This window comes from Grus americana, chromosome 12 (assembly GCF_028858705.1).
Source record: "Grus americana isolate bGruAme1 chromosome 12, bGruAme1.mat, whole genome shotgun sequence".
NCBI classification, from domain to species: domain Eukaryota; kingdom Metazoa; phylum Chordata; class Aves; order Gruiformes; family Gruidae; genus Grus; species Grus americana.
In genome coordinates, this window is record NC_072863.1 from 17,006,411 (window position 1) to 17,033,792 (window position 27,382).

General features: G+C 37.7%; 1 protein-coding gene across 4 annotated transcripts; it reads right to left on the minus strand.

Annotated features, from left to right (window-relative positions):
- Positions 1-26,395, minus strand: CUL4B (cullin 4B). Of its 4 annotated transcripts, none has more exons than XM_054838903.1 (21): positions 26,296-26,395; positions 24,958-25,476; positions 22,120-22,235; positions 17,337-17,440; positions 16,329-16,398; positions 15,755-15,828; positions 14,566-14,728; positions 14,376-14,465; positions 14,013-14,095; positions 12,859-12,926; positions 11,605-11,723; positions 10,581-10,773; positions 9,388-9,492; positions 8,972-9,082; positions 8,139-8,224; positions 7,187-7,294; positions 6,813-6,926; positions 5,765-5,870; positions 5,506-5,678; positions 4,797-4,949; positions 1-3,597 (listed from the first exon to the last, which is right to left on the minus strand). In XM_054838903.1, the coding sequence occupies exons 1-21, from the start codon at positions 26,306-26,308 to the stop codon at positions 3,502-3,504; spliced, it is 2,664 nt and encodes an 887-aa protein (XP_054694878.1). In that variant the 5' UTR covers positions 26,309-26,395; the 3' UTR covers positions 1-3,501. The 4 variants fall into 4 exon arrangements, with proteins under 4 accessions (XP_054694878.1, XP_054694879.1, XP_054694880.1 ...); XM_054838904.1 differs by lacking the exon at positions 26,296-26,395 and adding an exon at positions 26,219-26,274; XM_054838905.1 differs by lacking the exons at positions 22,120-22,235; positions 24,958-25,476; positions 26,296-26,395 and having other exon boundaries at positions 16,329-16,383; positions 17,245-17,372.
- Positions 26,396-27,382: the final 987 nt, after the last annotated feature.

The following is a 27,382-nucleotide window of genomic DNA, read 5'->3' on the forward strand; positions in this document are numbered from 1 at the left end:
TTTATCAACACAAAACTGTTTAATATTTATTAAATGACACAAAATACCTAGATAACAGACTCACTCTCTGAAAGGACATGTATTTACATTATTTACCAACTTAAGAAAGACTCTCTGTACCCATATCAGACTTATGAAACATAAAAAAGGTTTTGCTGCTTTTTGCATCGAAGGATGCAACGGTGATACATGCCCTGTTTGCAAGTCTGCATAAACTATAACTTTTTGATGCAGTGAAAAAGCACAATTTTATATTCTGGTAGCCGAGTGAAGAGGCTTCTGAAAAGTAACAGGGTTAGTTTTTTTTTTCCCCCACTCCAGACATACTCTGAAGAACTGTTATACAAAAAGTATATTACATTTTTGAATGCTGCTGTACTCTTACAATTTTAGTGTAACGTTTCAAAGAAAATATTCTTCCTACTATATGAAATCACTAAAAAAAAAAGTGGTATTTGAACATTTCTTTAGATGCTTTTTTTCTTTTAAACAAAGCATTAGGGCAAATGATATGTCTAGGAAAAAATGAAACACTGACAAAAAAAAAAAAGCGGAGACCAAAATATGAAGAACAGCTAAAGCAACTTAAGAATTTGCTAGGGTTTGTTTTTTTTATTAACTATTTACTTTGGCACCTTTGTGTAAACTATAGAACAAAACAACGTTTACAACACATTTGCAATTACAGCATTTAAACAAAATGGTCACTTTTTAAACCAGCCAAGACAAAAAAATAGTCCATTTATGGGTATAAAGATTAAAAAACCTAAAATATATATTTCTAAGAATAAACTGCAATTTCTTATGAACAAGGTGCTATAAACTGCATGCAAGAGTCAAGATTAAAAATGTGTGGCCAAACAGACAAGCTGTGTTATAGCCAGATCAGTTGTGGTCCAAGCCCACTTTAGTTTTGTTTTTTTTTTTTTCTTACAGAGATATATATGGCTCAATAGGCAGGCACATGATCCCAGCAAGAAGTTGCAGAGTTGTACGGCTGGACGATAAATCTTGGCTGCAGCTTTGTCATTAACCAGGAATGAGCGAGACCTTAGCAGAAGAGATGAACAAGTTCTTGGGGAAAACCCATGAAGATACAAGGAGAAGCCTTCTCCCCTCCCCTCTCTTGCCCCCTCTCTCGGCCTAGCTGGGGTTCTCAAAGTCCGTTCTTTGGGTTGCTTTAACTAGATTGCTGCTTAGGGTTTGCCTCAGATCGTGGAAGTCTGTGAGATTTGAGGACGTTTTCTATATAATATTTTCTGCATTAAGTTACTGAAATGGATGGGATAAAAATTAAATAAGCCTTCAGACCTTTCCATTTAGTTTGACCAAATGCAACACACTTGTCTAATGAGGGAGGATTTTACCAGCATAGGTATTTTAAACATGTAGTGGTGTCAGATTTATATGCTACAACAGACTGAATGGAACCAGTTCAATACTGATACTCATCATCTCCTGTTTCCCAAAAAGTTAAGTTTTATGCTCCTTCTCCAAAACACCTTTTTAAAAGGAATCATTTATTGGCTAAAGATACAAAACACATACAAGAAAAAAGGAACATTGAATGCAAAATACAGAAGGTTTTTTGTGGGGGGCATTCTTTTCTCCCTGGTGGATCTCTGTTTGAACTAATACTTAAAAGATTTGCAGGAGCAGTCTTCAAGTTTCTTACCAGATAACTCTACTGTTAGAATTTTTCTTACAGAGGCAAGGGTGGTCCTGGATATCTACCAGTGGTTATGCTGCAATAGTGTCAAAGGATAAGGTAGATTTTCTGTAGATCATAAAGAGCTGTATGACAGTTAATAGAGGGTGACAGCAAATGATTTAGTAGGAGAAAAAAACCCATCTGCTTCATCTGTCAGCTGAGGACTGCATATAAAAGAGCTTGAGAGAAAACACAGCTGGAGAAAATATGGAATTAAACAGTAGATCAAAAAAGCAACAAGGATGGGATGTGTCAGATACAAAATACACACACATACCATACATGCACTCTCCCTCTCTCGCACATGCACACCCCTGAATGTGGGATCACAGTGATAAAAGTTATAGATTGTAGAGAGCTAAGTTACACTGCCATTAAACAAAAGTAACATCTTGCTTTCAAGAAGTATCTGGTATTCCCCAGGACTATCAGTGCCTGAAAGAGGATGAGGTTTTTCATTGTGCTCTGCAACACAGCTGATAGTAGGTCTAAAGCCTGGCTGGGTAAGGAAGAACTGTTAACATGGAGGAGTTACCTTTTCTCCTGACACTTTTTTTTCCCATATATTCCTGGCACATGCTGCTATAGCAATAAAAAAATGCATTTTGTTGAAACAAAGCTCTACATTCAAGTGACTTATTCTCCCATGTCTTATAAAGATGCAAAGAATGCTCTCTGGTCATCTAAGAAAATACATTTTAGATGCCTTGTAGCAATACTTAACTTTCTATATGAGAGGTAGGCTTCTGGGTTCTAGGAGGCCTGCCACATCTAGGGCTGAGTTCTTAAAGCTTTAAGTTAAAGCAATCCAAAGCAGGGCAGTCTTAGAAGAGCTGCCCTGTCTAAACCTTGAGGTTAGTTCAAGTTTAGAATGTTGCAAAGCAAAACAAGTATTAAAATCCATTTGTAATTTTTGTTCTTACAGCTTTACCACAAGAACAGTGTGGCTTTTCATAGATATCTGTAAATAGATTCTCTTTTCTAGAGTATTGCTGCCAAGAGGTGAAGGCCTCCTACCCATGACTAGTAAAAACTGTCACTTTTTCCATTATGGCTGTTTTATGCTTAAAATTCCCAAAGGTGAACACTAAGTCTTACAGGCAAGCCATATAAATCTAATCTGAACTTGTTTCATTGTAGCAGTTATTTAAGAATGGTGTTTGTATATACAGTATATATGCCCACACTGCAAACTTTATACATTGTTTTATATTGGTACCATTTTGTCTTAATTGCAACCAAGAATATTTTCCATTAGATCAGCAATAAGCGTAGCTTGGCTTATTCCCCATTTTCCCTCCCTCAAGGGAAAAATCCAAGTGTGGGCATCAACCAAACCAATGGTATGTTACTAACTGAAATGCATTCTGTACAGTAAATTAAAAGTTTGCATGCAGTTTAAGCATTTTAAAGGCTATTTTCTTATATTAATTAACCTTCTGTTTCCATTTAAAGGTGTGAAAGACATCTGTCATATATCAAGGGACTCCTCTTCAGACCCAGAGACAAATGGAATCACAAAGACCAGGTACTTTCTTTCAGCTTTCTGCACATCTTACTAAATAACATGCAAAGAGTTCAACAGCATTCTTCTTAAAATGTAAATAGTACTCTTTAAATGGGCATGTTAACCACTGAAAGAAGTCCACTCTACCATACTTTTCCATTACACTGCTTTCATTCAATCATCGGTAGTATAAAAAGTCAATTAACGGGATCAACAGGCTAGTTTATCCACTGGCAACTGTGTATGACACCAAGTGTGCAGTAAAACAAAGGCCAACATATGTTTATGCAATATAGTTGTACTGATTTGGGTTTTCTTTATCTCTTTCCATGTAGTCCCTGTCAATTAAGGATTCTATTCTCTTCTTAAGGTCAGCAGGCTGTAAAATAAAGCAGATGTCAGCATTATTACTTTGCAGTCAATGCTGCTCAGTTCTTTCTTTCTACTTAAGGCAAATATCCATACTGTTTAAGAAGGTTGAGGAAACAGAAATAACAGTTAAAAAAACTCCACCCTTAACGTATCAAAGCTTCTAAAGTCTGCAATGTACAATTGATTGAAGAGAAAGTTACAAAATTACCTTGTCACCTGCAGCTAAACATAGACTTTTTACGGCAGGGAAAGATAGTTGCTGCTGTTTAAAGTGAAATCTACTTTAAAGAACTGCAATTTATGCATTACATACCAAAGTGTTTCTATTTCTGACTTTTACCTGGTAAAAGATGGTACAAGTTTCATTTTATGTTGAGTCAGTTTTGCACAGTTTGGGTGTCCTATAATTTTGATGGGTGAAGGACTTCATAAAAATGCCTCATGATGACGAGTGAGGAAAAGTATTTAAATAATCTGTTATAACCGTGCAAAGCCCAATTGCAATTTATGCAATACTTACAGGCCTGCAGGAACTTAACGTGATAACAAACAGAATGAGATGGCAGTACCTTTTATATTTCTACTGACAGAAAGCACTGTATATATTTGAGCTCAAACTGATGCACCAGTGTCTATTTGAAAATCCATTTCCATTTGTACACAATAAGCAAGCTATTAATTTTATATTTGCAACTGTGAGCTTCTTTAGCTTTGAGATGTTCACCAATATCTAATTTTCATTCCATATATTTATGTGTGTATATATATATTAACTAATATAATCTGTCTGGAAAAAACACTGTACATTTATTGGTTAGTAATTCATTAAAAATTATGAACCAAATTAAGAATCAAAGATAATTCTGCATTACATATCTGAATCATTTTTCCCTCATCCCCAAGAACGCACTGCCAGAACATTTAAACGCAGTAACAGCAGTGTGCAAGAAGAACTAGCTTCAGTTGCTGCTAACAGACTCCCGTTCTGAAAGCCCTTGGTAATACATTTCATTAACTTACTAAAAGCCTGAGGTAATATTCAGATAAATTAATACAACTGGCACTTTAAAAATTCCTGAAAGTATTTGTCCTTCCTAACAGTAAAAAAATGCATGTTTTCGACAGAAACACTGTTTAACCAAGGACAGGACAGGGAATATAAAAAGAAGTAATAAAGTTTTAGAAGAAGAAAAATCAGTACTACACCTTTACTGGGAACTTAAGCTGGTTGTAGACCTCTGACACAAGCAGGTTATGACTCAGTGTCTTCCGCATCTTCATGATTCGTACAATTGCAGCGTCAATCTGGTACTGCCGGTCCTGGAATACTCTCTCTGTAGTGCTTGCCTGTTCCTCTACCTGAAGGATCCATTTAGAAAAGTTTTAAAGAGAACACTAGAACTGTCAAAACAATTCTTCTTCGTATCTCTAAGACAATTCTCAGTGTAAGACAGCAAAAATGTCTGTTGTCAAATATTTGATGAGATAAATCCTTTACAAATATGAACACCTATTGTTTTTAAAAAAAACCACTTGTACAAGGAATTAAATCTTTGCACAGATTTTATATTGGATGGCTGTCAGGGAAAATTCACTGTGAACTTGTTTCTATGTTCACAAACCATTCAGTAAAGTTCCAGGGAATGATCAAAGGTGAAAAGAATATTCACTAATTGGAACTTCTCTCAAACAACCTTATTTCAAGACATCTTGCATCACTGGTGTCTAAGTTAGTATGGAAGCACACATTTAAATCTGCATTGTTAGGTGTCTGCTATCGTCCAAATTATACGTGTAACTTTTACAAAGATATCAGTATGTATGTTACAACCAAGAGGAAAAAAGCTTGTAAATGGGCAGGCAACAAGATACTTAACCCAAGGATCTAAACCCCAGAGGATTAAAAAGAATATACCGTTTCTTTCATCTGAATTTGGTTGATCTTTATCCTGAAGAGCTTATGTCTGAAATCATCGTTACATGTGAATTTATCACCATCTTCCACATCTTTGCCTTTGGGGCTTTTAGTCAGTACTCTGGCTTTGCCACAAGCCAGAGACTGAAGTGTCCTTCTCAGCTCTCCGTCCTCTAAAGCAGAAACAAGTTGTTTAGGTGGCTGGTTTTTTTTTTTTAGTAAGAACACTTGGAAGTAGTCAGCTGCTTTCAATACCAACCTATCCCAGTGGCTTGCTTTATCTCCTCTAAACTGAACTCCTCTCCTTCATTAAACATGAGCAGCACCAGTGTCTGGAACAAGGAGACCTGAAGTTCTTTTTTGCCCTGTCAGAAAGGACATTAGCAGACATCACTATGCTGGTTTTTAGGAAGCAAGGAACAAGTCACTTTTGTATGTCAATTAATTTCACTTAAAGGATGTGATTGTTATTTTATTCATTTGGGAATATGAAAGAATAAAAGTTACTGGTCACCTTGTGTTTACTATGAAATCCAGAATAAACTAGAGGTCAGAAGGTTAGACTATTGTATCCAGTGACAAAACTCACCCAAAATATGCAGTGACTTATTCAATACAAATCTCAAAGCACCTAGTGCTTAAAATTACAATTTGGAAGACCTTTCAGTCAAACCATAACACAAACAGTTTAAGAGACACAGTATTAGGAACTACAGGATCTTTGAAATAACCGAGTTTGATAATACTTGTTTTACCATTAACATTTTTCTGAAAATTAGAACTGGTAAGCATTCCTATTCCAGGAGAAATTTTCTTGAAATATATTTGTGCCCATGAAGAACTGCTGAAGGGGAGTAATTGGAAGCCCTTTAAAACCAACTGTGTTCTTGTACAATCCAAACCTCTTCATTTCAGTAGTGAAAAAGCTTACTGTAAAGATGCTTAATGCTGTCAGATGAAGTAAGGTCATCTATGGAACATGGCTCCTTTTTTTCTCCCCAATATAAAAATTAGTGCCATTTTTAATATGGAACTAAACCCACTGGATATTTTCCCCAAGCAGTTACCAACAACAATTTTTTTTCCACCAGTGCAGAAATCAGATGCATCATCTTAGACCTTAATACATCTATTTCACAAACTACCAACTCCAGAAATGACAGGAAGGGGTCAAAAATTAAAAGTAATTGTAAAAACAGTGATAAGTTTTCCATCACAGCACAAAAAAACTTCCTGATATATCCCTAAGGTACAACCTGGATTTGGAATTGGCAAAGCAACAGCAATAAGAGAAACAATACACTCACCTCTTTAAATTCGGCTTTTAATACACAGTGGCCTAGTGTTGACTGCCACTGAAGTTTCCTACCACTGTGTTTTCCTAAATAAAAGGTCTTGAAAATCTCCTGCAGTTTTACCATCTAAAAAAGGAAAAAAACAACACTAAACCACAATTTCTACTGTAAAAGCATTCTTCCCTCCTCCATAATCAAATAAGCCTTAAATAAAGGCTTAGAAAGATGAAGGGAATTGCAAGAGAAGAAAACAAACTTTATTTAAAAAAAGACACTTCGGCATTTCCTTCTAGAGATTATATGTATATTTAAAACCAAGTCGCAGTTGATATGGAGATGCATTACCGATGGGCTGATACTTGGTATGATACATCTCTATTCATTACCTCTGGGGGCAAATGGACCTCCATAGGCACGTAGGTTGGCCAATAACCCATTGTCAGAATATTCACTGTTAGTTCAATGTTGCCAGGTACATTCTGATTTTGCATATACTGCGGAAAGAAACAAAGTAAACTGAAATAAAGCAATGTTTATTAAACATCAGGTGGAACTGAAAAGTTAGAACAGGCATTATGAGAGCACAGACAAGTGACCTTATGATGTCTTTGCTACATAAACTGCAAGTTACATTCAAGAAAATTAGGAAAAGAAAAAGGACTTTTCTGAAGTTCTAAAGGCACTTCCGTACAGGAAGAAAACAGCAAAAGAAGCGTTTTAGCAGGCTGATGTGAAGATATACCTAATTATGTGTGACTGGATGAAAGAATGTTAAAATTTGCTTGTAATCAAAACATTACAGAACCACCAGAACTAACGGGCAAAAACTTTACAAGCCAGTCCATCAGAACATAGCGGTGTTAAAAATGTTTTATAACTGGTGTTAAAATGTTTTATAAGTTTACAATTCTTCTTTTAGTGCTGTGAGTGGGTTGGCTTGGGTTTTTTTTTGTTGTTTTTTCCTTTTTTTTTTTTTAAAAACAAGCTTCACATTTCAGGTTTTTTGCTTTGCTGTTCAGGAAAGCCATTCATAAATTCAGAAAAAATTTCAAAACAGATGGCACAGAATTAAGAAATAGATTCCAGCATTATCAGTAGAGACTGTTTTCCCAGCTGGACTTTTGTCCACTCCTTTTGAAAGCAATCACCTACAAAGTCTTTTTCTCTGTAGTGAAAGAACATTACAGACAACTGGAATAACTCAAAAGGAGTTTAACTCAATTACAATAGAAATGTTCACAACTGAAGACATCCTGCACTCTCTTGTTAGACTTTCCCACAATAAGTCATTTAAAAAGCAAGTAAATGAAGGAGCCCTGGCAGACTTTCCTGCAGTACCTGTTTAAATTGTATCATTATGTCTTTTGAAAGCTCCATATCTTTAAACATTCCTTCAAGTTTGCTGGTGAAAGCAGCTCCACATTCTATAAAAGAAAAAATGTAAATCTTCAAAATTAATCTTCTTTATTTTCAACACCATAGAGTAATTATTCTAAATATCAGAATGTACTCTGAAGCAAGATGACCTAATTCAGCCTATGTTCTAACATAAAGACCTGGATTCTAATTAAGATACAGAATAAAATTTTAAACAAGAAGGGGGAAAATGTTTTGATGTGGAAGTTATTTTGCAACCCAATTGTTTTTCCACATGGATGTGACTGTTCATCCTAGGACTCCACTGGCCACCTGTCACTCAGAAGACAATTCTGATCCCTACCAGCTGCCTACTAAACTGTCTCTTGATGGTAGAACACAATCAAGTTCTAAATATCGTACTCTTATCACCCAAAGACTCCATCCTATGAAGCAATGAAGACCAGATGAAAAGACTGCTAGCTGGCAGCTTCACATTTCAAACCTTATACAGAGTAAGTAACAAGCGGAAGTCATCCCTCAAGTTCTCTGAGCACATCACTGATTTATTCAGCAGGGAGCCTCAACTCTATCCCACAGGCCAAGATACATCGTGCACTTAAACTCCTGGGTTTTGGCTATTGCTGCTACAATTACAAAACTAAAAGCAAATGAATCTCCTCAAAACCCACCAGTCATTCAAGACTCACACATGAGTTTTTTGCCCTCGTGTAAAGGGGAAATACAAACAGCACTTCTGGAAAGGCCTGTTAAAAATGACTATTTTAAAAGAAAACAAGCTGATAGATATTTACCATGTTTGAGTTTGGAAAGCATAGATTTTTCAGCATCTACTGAAGCACTCTTCCCAACTAGTAGTCTCTTTGCTAGATCTTTTTTATAAAAGGCCTCAAAGACATCTTTTCCTGAAAGAGATGAGATTTGACAGTGATCACAAATCATTGTTTTAAGCAAACATTACCTACGAGAGGCCCAATTCAAAGCTCAGCAAAGCTAACAAGGGCCTTCACATTAAGGTTTCCAAAGATTCAGAGTCAGGTCTTGTTATCGGCATTTTAACATGCAAACTAGTTAAACAGCACTACACCGACAAACTGCATCTACAGAGAATGAACACACGAAAATGCAGACAGACTGCAAAAATTATGTCAAAGTACCTTTAAATTACTGATTAAAGAACTGTATCCCCACAAAAAATCCCAATACTTACCATATATGAATCTAAATATGATCATGATTTTATCCAGCATTTTTTCAAGTTCTTCATCAGTAGCTTCTTTGTTGCCTGCACGAAGCTTTGAATCTACATATTTAGCTAAAAGTGTGTTGAGGAATAAAAAGTTTAGCATGTGCTTAGTATTGCAATGAAACAATAATTTAATGTTAATGTTTTAAAATCTAATATTGTGAAATCTTTTGGAAATGTAAAGGATCCTGAAATTACCTTCAAATCAGTTTCATTACAGCTAGCTTGATATATTTTCATAGAGGCAATAAAGGTATAAAAACATTACAGCCTAATCTCTTTTTTCAGATAAGCAATTACTGCATCTTAACTTTATTAACATAATGTTAAAAAAAGATTTTTGCATATGTAAAAAATCTCAGTCCATATTATGATCTCAAAGTAAAAAGTCACTATTGCTATAGACCGACATGGCTATAATAGAAGCAAAAAATCAGAGGAAAAATAGGTAAAACAGTTATTTAAATGTGTTGACTATACTGCTGAATTTCTCTAGCAGATTACTAATGGATTGGTAAACACATTACAGTTAGTGAATTAATTTAAAAAAAGGAGGGCAGAAAGCATTACTCCGCAAGCCTAACAGCACAACAGATTGCAAAGCAAGTACTATTCACTGTGCAGTGAAATGATTAAGGTATTCAAAAGTGCGGAGAGCCAGGCTTGTAACACACAAATCTGTAAACAACGTTCTTTGCAAACTACAGGGGCTCTGTCCCCAGAATGTGAGAGGTACAGTGCATCCTCCTCTCTCTTCACTTTTATATATTAAAAGATAGATATCTACGTAGAGCCCCTAAGAGCTCTGTGCACGTGTGGTGGCACAGTTACATAAGCTTCTGGAAACGTCAAATTATTAGCAGTATTCTCACATCTGGACACCAGTCAATTGCTGGAATGCCTAAGTTCTAATGTTCTTCATTTTTCTATAGCCTAGCCAGTCAACCGATCAACAAAGCTTGTTCTAAATGTTTAATGCTATCCTATCAAATAATTCACTTGCATAATAAGGCACAGCAGATCCCCAGTTTGACAATGCATTGTCCATAATGTCTTGTAACACACAATCCCACCATATCCCATCTGTAAGCTGCATCAGCAATTCCCTCTTGTCCCCCACCCAAATTCTCACATGGGAAGAAACTGAAGAAAAATACCTATTAGTTCAGCTGGCTTATTTGGTCTTTTGTTAATGAATGTTTCAAAGGCTTCTTTCATGGCATTTACAAACTTCTCATTCTTGAGAAAGCAAACATCAATAATATGGTCAACCTTGTCTTTAAAATCAAGTAGTTCTTGGACCATGGTTTTGTCTTTTTCTGGATTAATTACTATAGTGCTACCAAATGCCTGCAAAGTAAAACATATCTTTCAATTAGCCTGAATAATGAATTTAAATGACAAGATTTCTAAAAGCCTAAGTTATCTTCGTAATGTCTTGTTTCTGGTATTCATATTAGTTCTACTAACACAATAGAAGTAATAGCATTATGAAGTCTTTACTATATAATCATTCCTAGACCTTGTACGTTGATTCAAAACCAATCTATGAATAAGTGAACAGATTGAGAATTTTTGTCGGAAGAAATAAACTTAAGCATGACAAAACCAACACACCCTTTTTAAACACCTATATCCTCAAGTTTTACACGGGTAAAGCTCCCACTCAACTCAAATTTATTTAACAGTACTCCTATGCCATTACAAAGCCTTCCTTCAGAACAATCATACTTTCTCTGACAATGTTTTCACTGAGTAATAAGATGAAACACCTTAAGCGATATTCAAGTGCTTTTTGAACTTCAATTGGTTGGTCGCTTAAGCTACCACTCATTCTGACAAGAAATTTTAGCAGGTAGAAGACAGAAATGTTCTGCCATTACCAAAATGTCTATTGGAGAAATACAGTTATCCCCCACAACTAACTATAAGCAAGATAAAAACTCCACATTTATTTGGAGTTCAGTAATTTAACTGAACATTCAATATCTTCTTCAATGGGGCTAGAACATTTACTGTACTTTTCCTAGTACAGTTTCAAAAGCTGTCCATTAGATACATAGTTTAGAAGCAAGTAGTCTTTAATTCTTAGAAAAATGCAGTAGTTTATAGAGATGACTCAAATATCTGTGTATAAACCCCATCAATACAATAGGGGTTCCAGAGTTCTAAAAACAGTACCTTGATGTACTCAATCCAGTGTTGCAAGAGAACCTGTACTCCGCCTCTCACACGACTGAACAACTGATACAGAAGAGACAGGTCTTGAATTCGGTTTTCATCAAGAAGGTGGTTTAAGCCTGCAAATGAGAGAATTTCAATAGAAATTAAAACCAGAGTAATCCAAAGAAAGCGCAGCATATTATTACAGTAAGGGACCTCTCCAAAGCTAATATTTTTTATCAAGCAATTAGTGGTGGTGGTTGAGCTTTTCTTTTTAAGCTACCTAATTTAACAGTGAAACACAGAATGGCTACCTGAACTGGCTCAAACCTTAAAAACCTTGTTATTGCACTGGATATCTTAGGCTACATGTACTGCATGTAGTATACTTATTGCAACACCTTTGCTTACTTCTGCTTTACTGTTCCCTAAAGATTTGAAAAGTTTACGCTCTACTGATCTGTAGGAAAGGTTCCTTGGCAAGACAGAGCTCTGAGTCTCAATTCCAGCTGTAAAATAAATTTTACAAATGTTTGAAGGCAAGCAGCTTCAAGCAGTATCTTCACCTTTCACTTTTAAACTTTTTTGGCAGAGAAGGCTTGATGCTCCACAGCAAGGTCCTAAGAAAGTAGATGGGTAAATATTGCAAACTTGATACTCCTTTCAATAAAGAGTCTGTTACAGATGTACACGAAGATGCTCACATACCTGTTTCATCCAGAATCTGGCTAGTAAGGAGTTGATAATTTTCTTTTAATATTCAACTCTTGCTGCACCTGTATCTATTTCCAGACTATCCCTCAGAGCAACAGAGGGTCACTTGACTCCACAGACTACTGCAGAACTGGGGCAATGGACTTCATTGCTCAAATTGTACTAAATTTTTAAAACAAGTTGCTTTTTGTGAGCAGCGAATAAACAAAATTTTCTCCTCCTGGTACAGCCATAACTCGAAGGCTACTCCTTTACCTCTGAGTCTTCAAAATGCTATTTAACACACTGAACTCCAGCGTCCCCCATTCTAGTTTTCCTTTTGCTTTGCTGCGTATCTGAAGAAAGCATTGTGTCTCCTTACCTCTAACAAGGAGAATGGTATTTGCCCTCTTGCAAAATGGTCAATGCTATTTCATGAACTGAGTAGCAAAGGGCGTTAAAGAATGATGTAGCTTGTGTCCTCCCCCAGCACCTGAATCTGTCACTTTCTTTTTCAGCACAGGAATTGAAAGCCCCAAAGCAGTAATTAGAAACATTTCTATAAAGAAGAAAGATTACCTTTCTGAAGAATGGCTGTTAAATGTTCACCTAGAAGTTGCTTTTCTACAGTAGCAATTAGTGGCTTCCTATAGAAAAAATGTTTAGAATTACTTTTCCTTTTTCCATTATTGACAGTTTTAAATTCTTCTTCTGAGATTATGTTAACTACACTCGTCATTGGGAGCACCCTAATTATCTGTGGCCAAAGACCTAAAATGATTATACACATATTTATCCTTTTTCCTCCCCAGTAAGCAATCTTTTTTCCCGTACATGACCTCTAGGCAGCTGGACAATGGTTCCATCAGTGAAGAAACTGGGCAAAAGTTTGACAAAGAATGTACCTTCTCTTGCTTTGTGGGAGGAGATGCATGTCTTGGGAGACAAACCAAAGAGAAGAAAAAACACACCTCATGAGTCAAGAGGTATTAAAACAAAATAGGGAGTTGGCCACTAATAATGGTGTGGAAGAAAGGAAGCCACTAAATAAGCTAAATGTTTTTAACAGCTGAAGGAGGAAGGAAATAAAAATGTATGACGGTAGCAATAAAGCACCTTCCTCTCGGAGAGATCCTCTGTACTTGCCCTTTAAGAAGTTGCTACCACTTCTTTGAAGAGTTTTGTTATATTAGCAACCTATATTTTCTCTCAGACACAACAGCTGTGGCTTTATGTTAGGAGAACACTTCTCCTGTCCTACCAGTCATGACCTCCACTTGATTGTATTTGAGGAAATCCTGCCTCTACGTAGAAAAGATTGGAGAGTGACATTAGTCAGCAATTTCCCAGAATCCCTAAAGAATATGCAAATATTTAAATGCAAAGTATTCAGAGCCTTTAGCTTGAGAATCCTCTGTCCTGGGTCCTATCTTTTTCAGGTAGGGCAACAGCTGATTAACTGCATTTCAGCAAGAAAGACATTTGGACTGGGGGTGACAGCCTATTTTTCTCCAGCCAAGTGCCCAACAACAATTACGTCAAAGTAACTAGTGGCTTAAAAGAAATTAGCTGTGTAAGCCAAGACAGTGCTTCATTGTAAACAAGGAATTGTGGGAAGTGAGAAGCATTTGATGGTCAGTCAATAACTGAAATAAATTGTAGCTATTAGATGGCCCTCAACAGAAGAGGAGCCAAACAGCTAACAATACTAAGCAAAGAGAGATTGCACTTACTGTGTGCTCTGATCTAAATAAGTGATTATCCTGTCTGCTTCTTCTTCCAAGCGCTTGTTGACATGGTGAAGATATTCTGGAACCTGAAAATGCCAGAGTAGTTTTGTATGTTTAAAAAAAAAAAAGAGAGAGAAAAAAAAGAGGACAGTACTAGTCTGACAGCAGCAGCAACTCCAGTTTTAAGCAGAAATCATTAGCACTGTGACTGAAGGCAACTGCATGTGAATTTGCTTTTTCAGAGTACTATAAAACATAAAGGTCACATTATTGCCCCGTAGGCTGGCTAAAGCAGTGGCATAGTTCCTCTCCCTGATGAATGCTTTGTCATTAGGCATAACAAATATTGTTAAACATTCAAAATACCTCTCGTTCCTGCATAAGCCTCTGTCCCTCTGCTGCATATAGGCGGTTAGTCTCTTCCAAGAATCTATGTTCGAAAGAGTCTTGATAAATCTAGGGAAACAACACAATAGCAGTCCAGGGTAAAGCTTACTGAGCACTAAATAAGAACCTGAGCTGTTTATTAGTTTAAGGGTGAAACAAGTTTACTCACCTGCAAGTCAGAAAGCATGCTTAGAAGGCTTCGCAGTAAACTCCTATCGATAGCTTCACCATTTCTTTCCCTCTCAATCAGCAGAAGAATGCCATCAATAGTTTTGTTCTGAACCTTCTGATCACTGATTATATGAGTTCTGAACAATTCTAGCCCCATATCCCTAAAAAGAAAATAAAGACTGTTCAATAAATTGCATAAGAATCATATCCAAATATTCTCTACTAATAAAATTTGATCTAGATCAAAAAGAGGCCAATAAATACTAGCATTCTTTAAATTCCTCATTCTTCTGCCCCCAAATCACTCAAGATGAACACACAAACGCTAAAATAAACCATGACAAAGCATCAACAATAAGCTACAGATTTTAAAGACCAGGTCACATATTTTTTTTTCCTAAATAACTACCTAACTTTTGCAGCATCTTTAGTTTTCACGTGGTTGGCAGGATGATGGAAACTGAATGAACAGCAACCTTCACGAGAAAAGGACACTGCCATCTTGGGTCCCAATTCCATGGTTAAGCTGTTGGACAATGTTCTTGTTTGTCCATCACTTTCTAATCTCTAATTCTTAGGCAGAGCTTAGAACTCAGTGATGTGAAAAGCAGAGATCTCTGCTTTGGGCATCCCAGTTAAAACCCTCCATGAATTTGAAACTGTGGGTCTGGACACTCAGAAAAAGGCAGGCCGTCTATTCACCACTCCTTCAATCTCTGGCAAAGTAATTCAGGTAGTGCCGCAGGCACTGTAGGGCATTTGCTAATTATTTAAAATGTTGGGGGGCAGAGGTTGCAGTCCAAAAGAGAGTAATTTGCTTTTATTTTGGTAACTTTTTCCTTCAAAAATACTTACAGAACTTGAAATACTATGCATGTTAAAGCCAGTAACTAAACAACCCAAAGCCTTGCACTTCAGCTGTTGAACAGGCCCTTTCCTTTTACTGGGCAAACTGGAAGTTGATATCTACTTAGCTGAAATTTGCTATCACAGCTATTCTAGAAGAATCCTGTAATTCATGGCAGATAAATTAGAAATGAAATCTCCCTTTGCAACAAGTATGTGTGCATTCACCATCTAATTTACAGGTCACTATAAAGTTTATATTTAAAAAAAACCCTGAAAATCAGCAAGATACATAATAATTTAAATACACTGCCCAATAATTTTATTCTTTGTGCCCTTACCAAATAGATGGCAGCATTGAATTCTGAAGTACGTAAGTTCGATCCAAGAACAAAAAGATACTTCTAATCATAATCTGTTATGAGAAGGAATAAAAAAGCCACAATCAATCATTTTACTCTTGAAACTGAAGCGCAACACAAATTATGTTCAACAACAAAAAAAATCCCATTGACAGGTGTCAGGCAGCGCTTTCTTAGTGTTGCTTTGTTTAAAATATTCTGCCAATCTCAGTGAGATGTTCAATGCGACATTTAGCATCTTTCTGTACAAAAGAATAGCTCCTTTTATAATAAGTATAAAAGGAAAAAGGTTTGCACAGAAACAAGAGGTAGGAGTTGGGTGTGTGTGGGGGTGTGTGTCCAAGGTCAGACCAATGTGTCAAGAAAGACATTACAGACAAGTCTGTTCAAGGCTCAATTTCTGACAAACTAGATACAGTTGTATTTCACAAAGAAGCCTTATATAAATTTAAGTCTACATTTCAGAAGCACAGTATTTTTGTACAGGAACAAAGTTAAGCAAAACATAGGCTGACTAGGCAACTGGTTTTCTTTAAAAAGATAAAAAACTTACCATTTGTCTGCAGTGATCTTGCCAACATTTGTCTATTTTCTTTAGAAAAAGGACACTATCCAATGAATCCATGAAGAAATCATTAAGAAAATTATGATTAATAGGTAGTGTTAGCAATGAAATAAAAAAATAATAATGTTGGTTCAAAGACACTTAACAGAGAGCACAACAAACTCATCTATTCCCAAAAAGAACCAGTTAACTTCTTGCAATGTTTGTTTTTATTTTTAATAAAAGGGTCCTTCTGTTAACAATGAGAAATCAAAATGATTAAGAAAAAAAGGATCTAAATACTTTTGAATGTTTTGTCTAATCCCCCATCCCTGTGGAGTGTAACAAACACACATATCCCCAAAAAAACCAACAATCCACAATACATGTAAGAGCCCACCACTACACAGATACCAGAATTTCAGCTCATATTAAGAGATAACCTTAAGAGATAAATTTTGTTCTTTAAATTTAACTTTTATTCAGTTCACTGCATAGTTCTGGTACTAATTAATATCCACTTAACAGGATCTCAATCTGATGCAACTCAAAACTTTTGAAAATAAAACATTTTGATCCTCAGAACCACTAACATTGTGTGCTGCCAGACCACTAGCACTTTTCAAAAAGAAAACAAGAACTACTTGTTGGAAGACTTTTCTGTTTACCTGAGCATGGCAAGATCAGCACATAAAAAAAAAGCCTGAAGTGATACGCCAATTCAGCCTTTTTAAGGCTTGCTGTTAAGTCTAATATGAGCTTTTGTAAGATGTCGAAGTGTTTCATAAATACCAGTGAAACTTTCTCACAAACTTTTCAAATGGTGACAGAAAGGAACTAGTAGTATTCTCTGAGGTCCCACCAAAAACACACAAACAAACCCCGAATCAGACCCAATTATGAAAAAAACAGGAATTCAGATTACCACGGCCTACTGTCATGAACTAGTCAAAGAAATCCATCACCATGCTGGCAAGTAAAAACGTTTTGGCTTGTCAACGGCTAAAAAAAGGATATTCTCTGAATTGGTGAATTTGTGCTTTAATGTGGTCTTCACAGATCTGTCTCAATTGTTTGTACAAGTTTGCAGAAATCTTGTAGGAGCAGAGATTTTCAACAGCCTGAAGTAAAGAGAAACAGATATGAAGAAATCTGTTTATATTGTTATATGTGCTTTTACAAGGAAAGGGGGGAAAACACCCAAATCCAACCATGGAACTCTTCTGCTTCTCACTCAAAAATCAACCAGTTTTTAAGTGTAACATAGTTAATGGTCACATGCAAAACACCAGAGAGAGACATGGCACTATATATGGCACTATAATGGTAATAAGAGACAAAGGAAGGCCATACCCCGAACAGCTTACAGTTTATTAATTTCAGTTGGAGTACCAATATCTCATAAGCAACTGCAGGACTTGCATCTCTAAGAACAAGGATGTTAGTTTAATATGTTCCAGCAGCTTGCTGGGTTTCATACTTCAAAGCAGACACTTACGGTCTTAATTTTATTAACTGCTGTGCTCTGCAAGTCATACTGATATTAGTAGAAAAGCACTGCTAATGTTATTTCCTTTTGCAGTCCTTTCCTTGATTAAGCTTCCCTCATCCCCCAAAGTACATACATATACATATTTTTATATATATCTCCATCCATCAACCACTTGACTGAGTAAGTTTAGTTTTAATCCTGAACAATTTTTAGTAGTATGACTACATTCCAGATGTTTACAGTGACAAATCTCAGATCTCTAGATCATAATCAAGTATTAAAAGAACTGTCACTACACAGTAAGAAGATTAATGAGGACATGCCTTGGAGATTGATCAAGCAAACAAGTATTCTTAAGTCCTTAAGTGTAATTCAAGACTTCTCCAAAATTTATACCAATTGTCCAGATTTGGAAAGCAACTGAGCAACTTTAACTCTTTGCGGATTAGTGAAAGACATAATATGTGATTATTCTGTAAAACATCTGCAGAAGCTAGAAAGGAGAGGTATATATGGTTGTCAACTAATGCCTCTCAATTTTACTTTTTTAAAATGGAAAATATTTCAGTTGCCAGCACGACTAACTCATAGGAAAAAAAAAAAAGACTGGAAGATCAAGTTTGTTCCCCAGCAACCACAGGCAACCGTGCAGGGACGGCATAGTTCAGAAGTATACAGAGCAGATCCACTCCATTACACTGAAGTCCCCCAGAGTATTTCCCAACAGTTCAAATAGAAGCCACCAGCAAACAGTAAGCAGCCACCACTAAAAGCACAGCAACAATCAAAACAGCTAAACAGGGAGTTCCTCAGTTTATCCTAGAATATTAACGGTAAACATTCTCAGTATCAGTAGTAAACAACTTCTAGAGCAAGTGCACTACAGCTAATACTGGCTCTAGGACATAGACGAGTTTAAACAAAAACAAAACCATACCACAAAACCCAAAACCCCACAACAAAACCATTCCACACAACAATAACAACAAAAGAAAAACAAACCTGCGTAAGCTTACTGTCAGAAACAAACAGGTATAGCAAGAGAGTAAGTGTGCCAATTAAGACTATAACAGGGCTGAATGACGATTATTAGGAAAGCCAGAATTATCACTGAAAGTGTACATATCTTAATATTTGAAAACAGCAACAAATTCAACTCTCAGCCTTAACATTTAAGAAACCCTAAACAAATACAGTGATGTGATAATATATTCTACAGTTCACTGTTCAGAGTAGGTTACGGACACTGCTCAACTCTATTCTCCTATTGTACCCACAGGATCAGGCTCTAAATAAATGGCAGCAAACCAGGAAATAACCGCTACTTTGATTTCAGAAGAAAAAGGGGATGGCCTGATTAGACCTTCAGCAAGGGCAATAAATGGGTTTCTTCTTTTCTCCCACTTAAGTTGGAGAAGCCAACTGAGAGCTGGGAAGATGAATGTTTTAGGTAGAACTTGCTGGTCACCTGCATAACCAGAGTTAGTCTCGCTTCTACCTACCAGCTGAGGACACCAGCGGCCACTTTACTTCTGGTCAGTTCATCCATCTCAACTACCAACATGTTCATAACTGCCGTCTATCAAACAACTATTTAACCATGCTGCTCCAAATCCTTAAAAGAATTACCCTCTGCACCGTAGATGGACAAATCCATACTATTAACTTGTAGTGAAATAAGTTAACATATTAATATACACTTACTGTTACGTGTTCATATGAAGCTGTGCTTTGGAATTTTGATACACAAATGCAAAAGTGTTAAACATGTCAGCTAGTACTGAGTATCTCAACGTCAAGTGCAAAACTTCTGCATCTTCACTGATAATACCCATAGAAATGTCTTAATTTGTGAATTCTGCTCAATCGAACTTTCTAAGCACACAAACACAAAACCTTTTACTGAGATTTGCTCTGTGGAGCATAACACCGCTACCGCAATATTAAACTTTGCAAATTTAATTACTGGTGTCACACAACAATAATTGTAATGTATTAAAAATTCCCAACAACTTCAGGGGCTCTAGTTCACAAAATTATCTTATTCTGCATTAGTGGAATAAAGCTTTCTGATCAGGGAATCTGTGCCCTGAAGATGGTCAGAACAACCGAAGGCGAAGTGTCGTATTTTCTCTGTGTGATATAAATGTGGGGTTTGTTTTGTTTTTTAATTGCAGCATCCACACTTGCGTTTGTGTGCTGGGGAAAAGCAGTAAAAAGAACTGAACACAGCTCTGATGACAGAAAATCAGAACTTTTGAGAAGTACTTAACTCTAATTGATTAAAAAAAAAGTTAACTAGGAATCTGGTACCAAAGATCTATCTCTCTATTTTCTGGTACTAATCTAAGGAAAATTATTCTAATAAAGAAGCTTTCAACTCTGTAGCACTTCAGCTACTCAAAGATGTGTATAATTTCTCTTGCTGGGGAGGAACAAAGCAAGTACAAAGCTCGTGTCCCACAAAGAAATAAAGCCTCAAAATGTTTGCTCAGTGGGATTTTTCGAGAGTTAAACCAAACTCAAGAAGTTTAACTCCATTAAAAAAAAAGTAGTATCTTATTTTGAGGTGTGCAAGAGAACTTTTGCAGACTCTTTTGCAATTCCCCTCTATGCTTGGAGAATGGTGTCTGCCAAGGCATATTTGGCATCAGATCCATTTACCAAGCAGCTGTTCAGAAATGACATTAGTTTAGTTAGCATTTAAAAACAGTAGTGATTCCTGTCACTATTTTTAAAATCAAGACGTTTATTTTTAGTTTTATTAAAAAAAAGAAAAACTTGAAATACTTGATTGCACTCTTATTTCATTGAAAAGTATCTAAGTTATTACAATGTTAAAACTGAGATTTAAAAGGAAAAAAGTGTATCTTTGGTTTTCTGAGCACAAGTAACATTCAATTAAGCCTGTGGTAAAAGTGAGCAGAAACTTAAGTGATAACTGTGAAGCAGAAACGAGACTTTCAATTGAACTTTGTATTTTTAAACAATTCTGGATATCCTTCAAGCATTTAATTAACAGATATTTGCTCTGTTGATCAGTCTAGTAATTTACAATACCTCCAATACAGCTGATTGTAATTTGTTATTAGTTTCACAAAGTTTTGAAAAAGTAACAATACTATTGTTACTTTAATAATACTATATGTTATCCTGACAAACTGTTTAAAAACGGTATTTCTAGATTAATTGAACATTATAAAAGATCATAATGAGCTTAAAACCTGACAAACTTGGCCCATGAGGTTCTTGGTTCCACGAGAAATGGCAATTTATCCTCTCCTAAATTCCTCCCCAAATCTTGTGCAAACAGGGTTTTTCTCCCTAACTTTTCACAGAAATCAGTCATATCTGAATACAACTTTTATTGAAAAGGGGAGAGCAGGGGAAGAAGAGACACTAAAAACAGACGTAGAGAAGGCTATATAGACACAGAGGAACAAATCAAACAACTACCCAGGTAATAAAGGCTTTAAAAGTAGAGTAAAAAGCGTAAGTGCTTCTTAATACCTAGCTAAAGGAGTACTGTTGCTAGGCCGCTAAAACCACAAGTACAGCGATGTTAGTAGGGAAAAGGTGAGGAGGGGGGAGAAATCTCCCTAACACATTCAGTTGAAAAAGCAGAAGTGGAGCATATAAACAAACAGTTAGGAAATGCAGTTCAAGTCTGATCACTTCCTAAAACATTTAGGGCAAAACAATCAGAGCTGTTGCTGGGAATAAATTTTGATTCTCTGTTGTTAGAACAGACAGAATGCTGAATGATAAATATTACAATCATACCAAAGTAATACAATTCATTAAGAAAAAAATAAATAGAATACCATTTAAGAAGGCAAATAAAAAGTTTCAGTTTTTAAATTATTTATGATCCTCAATCATGAACAGATACTGTCTGCAGAAAAAGGATTGTATTTTAATATAAATCATCTTTTTCTTACCTAAACACCAATGTTTTAGGATTTCACATTTCTCCTTTAGCAGCTACACACCATAAACCCCAAAACAGTAAAGGGAATACAGCTCCTTGACTTATTTAATTCTTGTGAACTGTTGCAAGGGAAACCATACCTTGGATTATGTTGTGGCAAGTAAAAAAATTTCAATGTTAGGTCTTGGGAAATTTTTACTGATTATTTTAAAATTTGAGAAACTATTCAGTGAAAAGTTTTTCAATGACAAAAGCAGCCATCAAGTAAAATGTCATATTCTTACCACTGTACCAAAAGTGTTTTAAGGAAAAAAATAAAATAAATTCAACAAGAAAACAAAAACCCTACCATCATTGCTTTCCCTGAAAGCGCTTACCTGATAGAGCTCCTCTAAATTGTACTTAATTGAAGTACTGTTCTGGATAGCTTCTACAGCTTCTTTCAGTTTTTGCCAGGTTTCATCTGTGTAGTTTTCAGGCAATTTGGGTTTATCTTTAAAAGAAATTTATACAGAGTTGGAGAAAGTATTTAGAAAAAAGCAGAACATTTTACCTTTTACAGAAATGAAAAATGTAGCTTCGAGAGGAAAGAGGTATGGGCTGATGCTCTAGATTTAAATTTATACTAGCATTAGAAAGCATTCATGTAAAAGCAGTATCTTATTTACATTTGAAATAGTAATGCATTGTAAAAATTCAGCATTGCTCTTCACATACACATCACAGCTCTGTAGCTCAAACAGTATGTGTGATTTATAAAAATCACAATACTGTGCCTGAGCAGCTCCAGAAGGGATAGAAGGCTAAAAACCAGCAAGAATGATCTTCATCTTCATTACACTCTTTTTCACTACCAGGACAGCACAGCTAAAAGAAAGTGAACGTAAAGGCCAAAAATGATGGATTACAAGATACAGAGTGGTGTATGGCTTTTTTTTTTTTTTTTTTTTAAATTTACTGCTCATTAATTCTACTCTGTGTTAACAGTTGGAAAGAAACCCTCAAGAAACATGCACAGACATACTGTAATTATAATACAGGCTTTACAGTTGCAAGGAAAACCTTCCTATTGTAACGTTGACGTCTCTCCTGGGTTTGGCCAGTGGATATTTGTTAGAGTTAAGCCCACTTTTAATGTTCAGATAGATCAAGCTTTGCAGATTTGATTCTTTCCATTTTTTTTTCAGCCTCTTTTCTACAGATGCCCCTACTACACAGTCTTCGACAAGACTAAAGCATTTACAACAGGCTAAGAGAGATTCCCCAAATATTCCTCAGAATACCAGGACTATTTTAAAATTCTGTGTGTTCTCATAACCAGCTAAAATGACTGTTTGTGTTCTAATAAGCATGTTCCCAAACAGAGAAGGAAGGAGGAGAAAATTTAAGGAGGAATTCAAATGCACATCCATGCCACCAACAGGTGAAATTGGCCCACAGTTTATACTCTGTTAAAATTTATTTTTACATACCTAAAAGTAAAAAATAAATTGTAAAGCTTTATGATTTCTCTAGAAATAACAAACAGAGAGAAGTATTTTTTTTTTGTCCCCCTGAAGCATTTTCCTACAATATTGGCAGTAACTCAAGATCAGCGGTATCGTTAAGAATCTAGAGAGACAACTAACTACAAGTGAGACTTGCCTAGAAACTAATGAGTACACTACTCAGCAGCAAATACCAAGATTCTGGACTTTAGGAAGTTATTTACATTGTAAAGGATGTTATTCCTCTCATGCTAAGATAAAGACTACAATCTTAAGATTATTATTCAGTTTATCATCTGAGAGTAAATAAAAAGCAAAGCTGGCAGATTCTTGAGACATCCTTTTCAAGCAAGTGATTCAAATTCCAATTAATATGCAATGATGATCACAGAACTATGCAATCCACGACATTTAACAAATATTTTAAACATGAAAAGTTGACATCCCTTAAAGATAACAGTGTACAAGCAACAGAAGAGTGGCATTTATTTCTCACTATCATGTATCATAAGTATAAACTTTAAAAAAATCAAATTAAATGATGATGACGTGATGGGCGGAGAACATTTTAGAGAATTAGGAGGGCCTTAAAGCAAAAACTTAACACTGTGATCATGAATTGCTGTAAAACATTACAGTGGCTAAAATAATCCTAATCCTTACCTTCTAAGATATCTCTACGTAACATTTGTATCGATTGTGCATTTAGAAATTATTTTTAATGCCAGTAACATCTTTTACCCCACTCTATTCCAAACACATGAGGAAAAAGAAAAATAGCCCAAGAAAGCAAGCTATAGGACCATTGTAGAAGATAGCAAGAGGCAGGAAATGAGAAAAGCCCGTGATTTCCCCATCTTCACAGGGGAAAAAAAGGACAGAATTTTAGCTAAGCTTTCTGCCTACACCTATTTGTATTTTTGTTTACTAGGAAATGAAGCAGCATCACAGCTGAAAAGTTTCATTTCTCTGCTTCAGTTGGTTTCTAGTAACAATATTCAAGAATCTCAAACACATCTTTTGAGAGAATTTATAAAATAACATAAGCTTGTAAAGTGAGAGTGTGTTAAGACAGAGAAAAGACATTAAAGAGTTAAATGAAAATTATAGCAAGGATATTGCAAGGAAAACACTCAGCAAAAAATCTGAACTACCTACTTTAAAGGCGAGTGGAGAAACCAGAAAGGAAATACACCATAATAGCCAGATAATCACCTTAGTTTCAACATTTAAAACTAAGCGCAGGCGGATTAACCTATAAACAGACAACATGGATAGGGGCCAGACATATAGATTCAGGCCCAATTTAAAAAAATGCTTTCTGTGCAAAGACTTATCATAAACTGGGCTAAAATACATACTAAACCCTGAATCAGGATTACTAGAAAAGAGACATGAAACGGTAAAAGCTTGAAGAAAGGCAATTTACACACTTATGTAGTAAAACCTTTTGTCTAACATAAAAGTTAAGGCCTTCTCGATAGAGTGAAAAGAGTCTGAAAAATAATCCCAAGCAGCAAAGTGTAGCTCAGGATGTGTACGTGACTGGGCAAGTATGCATCACAAAACATTATTCCCCCTTTACATAAGTACAGAAACATTCACCACAGAAAAGCATTTCCTGTAAAACTTGGAGCTATGTGAAAGCCAACCGGTTTTCACGTTGCAAACAAAACAAAAAGTTGAGCGTCTGCTCCCCACAGGTTGTGACAAATTACGGCCTGTTACCTTTAAAGTTCTTGATCACTAATTTCTTAGCGGAGCCAGGTTTACTGTTGGCAAAACTGGAAACAGTAGAGGAGGCAGCTTTGGTCAGGCCATTTGCATGGTGCCCCACAGCCACTGACGAAATTAAAAGGCTTTTATTTTTGAGCTGTTGTTGGTGCTGCTGTTGAGAAGAGGCAGCAGGAGAGGAGGAGGAAGAAGACTCCTCAGCCATCTTCACATCGAGTCCAATAAAATCCACGGAGTCCTCAAAGCGCAGTTTCTTCTGGAGGTGATGGTTGGAGGAGGCAACCCCTGAGGAGGAGCACGAGGAGGTGGTGATGATGGAGGAAGATGATGATGAGGTGTTTTTGGAAGGAGAAGAGGCGCAGGAAGAAATGGAATCAAATTCTTCTCTTTCAGAATTGCTGTTGCTGCTGTTATTTAACTTTCTCTTCTTGCAGGAGGAGCTGCTGCTGGTATTACCATCAGTGGCAGGTCTGACCTCCTGGGCTGCAGCTGGGGGGTTGGGGGAAGAGAAACCTGTGGGAAACATGAACACACAGAAGTGAACAGGCTGAGGGGCATCAAATCCTTGTGGTGTGACAAAGAGAGAGAGAGATTTTGAGCCAGTCTCTGTTTGGTGTCTCTCGGGGGAGGGGGGCGTCTTTCAACTCCTCTCTCTCATCAGTGGAGTCCTTCCGTATTCCCTCTCCTTCGCTTTCTTCTTTCTCGGAGGAATCACTTTATCTCCTCTCTTCCCCTTTTTTATTACTTTGTTTCTTCTCGCAGTTTGCCTCTGCTTTCCTGCTTTTACTCCTCTCTCAGCAGAGCGTCTCCGTTCCTGCCTCTCGCCACCCACTAGTTTCTGTCAATTCTTCTCTCCAGCACCAGTATCTCCCCACGGCTGCCCGCTCCCCCAGCTTTTCCTTCCGCTCCCCTCCAGCTCCGGCCGCCTCGTCTCCGCCGAGCAGCAGCGGGGAGGGCTGAGCGCGGCTCCCTCACGCCTCGGCTCCAGCCCCTCGCCCCACAGGCCTCCCGCTCCCTCGCCGCCGCCCGGCCCGCTCTCCCCCCGCGGCCCGCTCTCCTCAGGCTCCCGCCTCCCCCCTCTCTGCCTCCTGCTCGCTCTTCCTGAGGGGGGGGACGGCCCGGCCCGGGGCTTGTTATTGTCAATACACGGCAGAGAGGGAGCCTAAAGATGGCGGCACATCCGGTCGCCGTGCATGCTGGGGCGAGGCCGCCCGGAAGCGCGGCCGGTGCAGCCCGGCTAGGCGGCGGGCCCCACCTCCGGCCCGGCGGCCCTGCCCGCACGCCCTGCTCCCGCCGGTGCCCCCCGCTCCTTTCCGCTGCCCTCTGACCTACCGGAAGTAATCATGGTTGCCGACCGCTCGTAACGGGCGCGCTCGTTACCCCCTCGCGCGCCGGCGCAGGGCGCGTCGTGCGGGGAGGGGGCGTGGCCGCCGCACTCCGCGTGGCGGGAGCGCGGAGAGGGCGGGGCGCTGGGTTTGTCCCTCGTCGCGCCCCGTACCTGGGGGCAGGAGGGGGTTGTGGGTGTCCCTCCGCTGGCGGGCGCGGCCCCGGCCCCGCTCCCCGTCCCCTCAGCCCGGGCCGCCTCGGCTGCCGCCTGCCGGCCTCCTGCCGGGGCAGAGCGGTGCCGGGGCAGACCCTACAGGGACGCGGAGGAAGCCGAAGTCCCGGTTTTCGCTTGCCGTAGGGCCTGCCGGCTGAGGTAAATGTGGTACAGAGTTGGGTTTGGCTGGAACTCGGACGCTCCGCTCTGGGCCTGCGGTCAAGTGGAAGGCTTCGGCCTGTTGGCTTGTTTTGGAAGTTATTTTTCTTCCATTTGTTTATGAACAATCACCAATGCCAGCTTTTTCATATGATTTTAATATATACAGACTCACATTGGGCTAAAGCCTAGGGTTGTTGGTTGGGTTTGGGTTTTTTTTCTTAACGTTTGGAAGCAAAAATAAAAATCATGGACCTTTAGTGGCTCTTTTTGATGCTGGTGTATCCATTATCGAAGGAAATGTGAACTGTCCAAGAGTGTTGTTATGATTCAATCACTGCTGAGAAATAGCAGTAGAAAAAGTAACAAAACAAGCGATGAGGTTTTGTTCCAGGAGAGATTCTCCAAGGAGTTCAGCCAGGAGCTTACACCTGCCTTCCTGACAGCAGAGCTCCTCAGGGGAAGGCTGTTGGCAGTTCTGTCTTTGATAGAAAAAGATACGCTAACTTGTCTCGACAGAAACTGTGGTTCGTAGAGATAGGAATGTAATTTTACTGAGGTTTTTCTGGAGCGTGTTTTCTGCCTGAGTAACTGGCAGACAGCTCTTGAGGCCTGAAACCTAATGCTAGTGATGTGTAGAAAAGTACTTTTTCCAGATTTAAAAAACAAAACAAACAAACAGTCTAGTTTTGACTGGCTTTAGAACAGGTTGTATAGTTC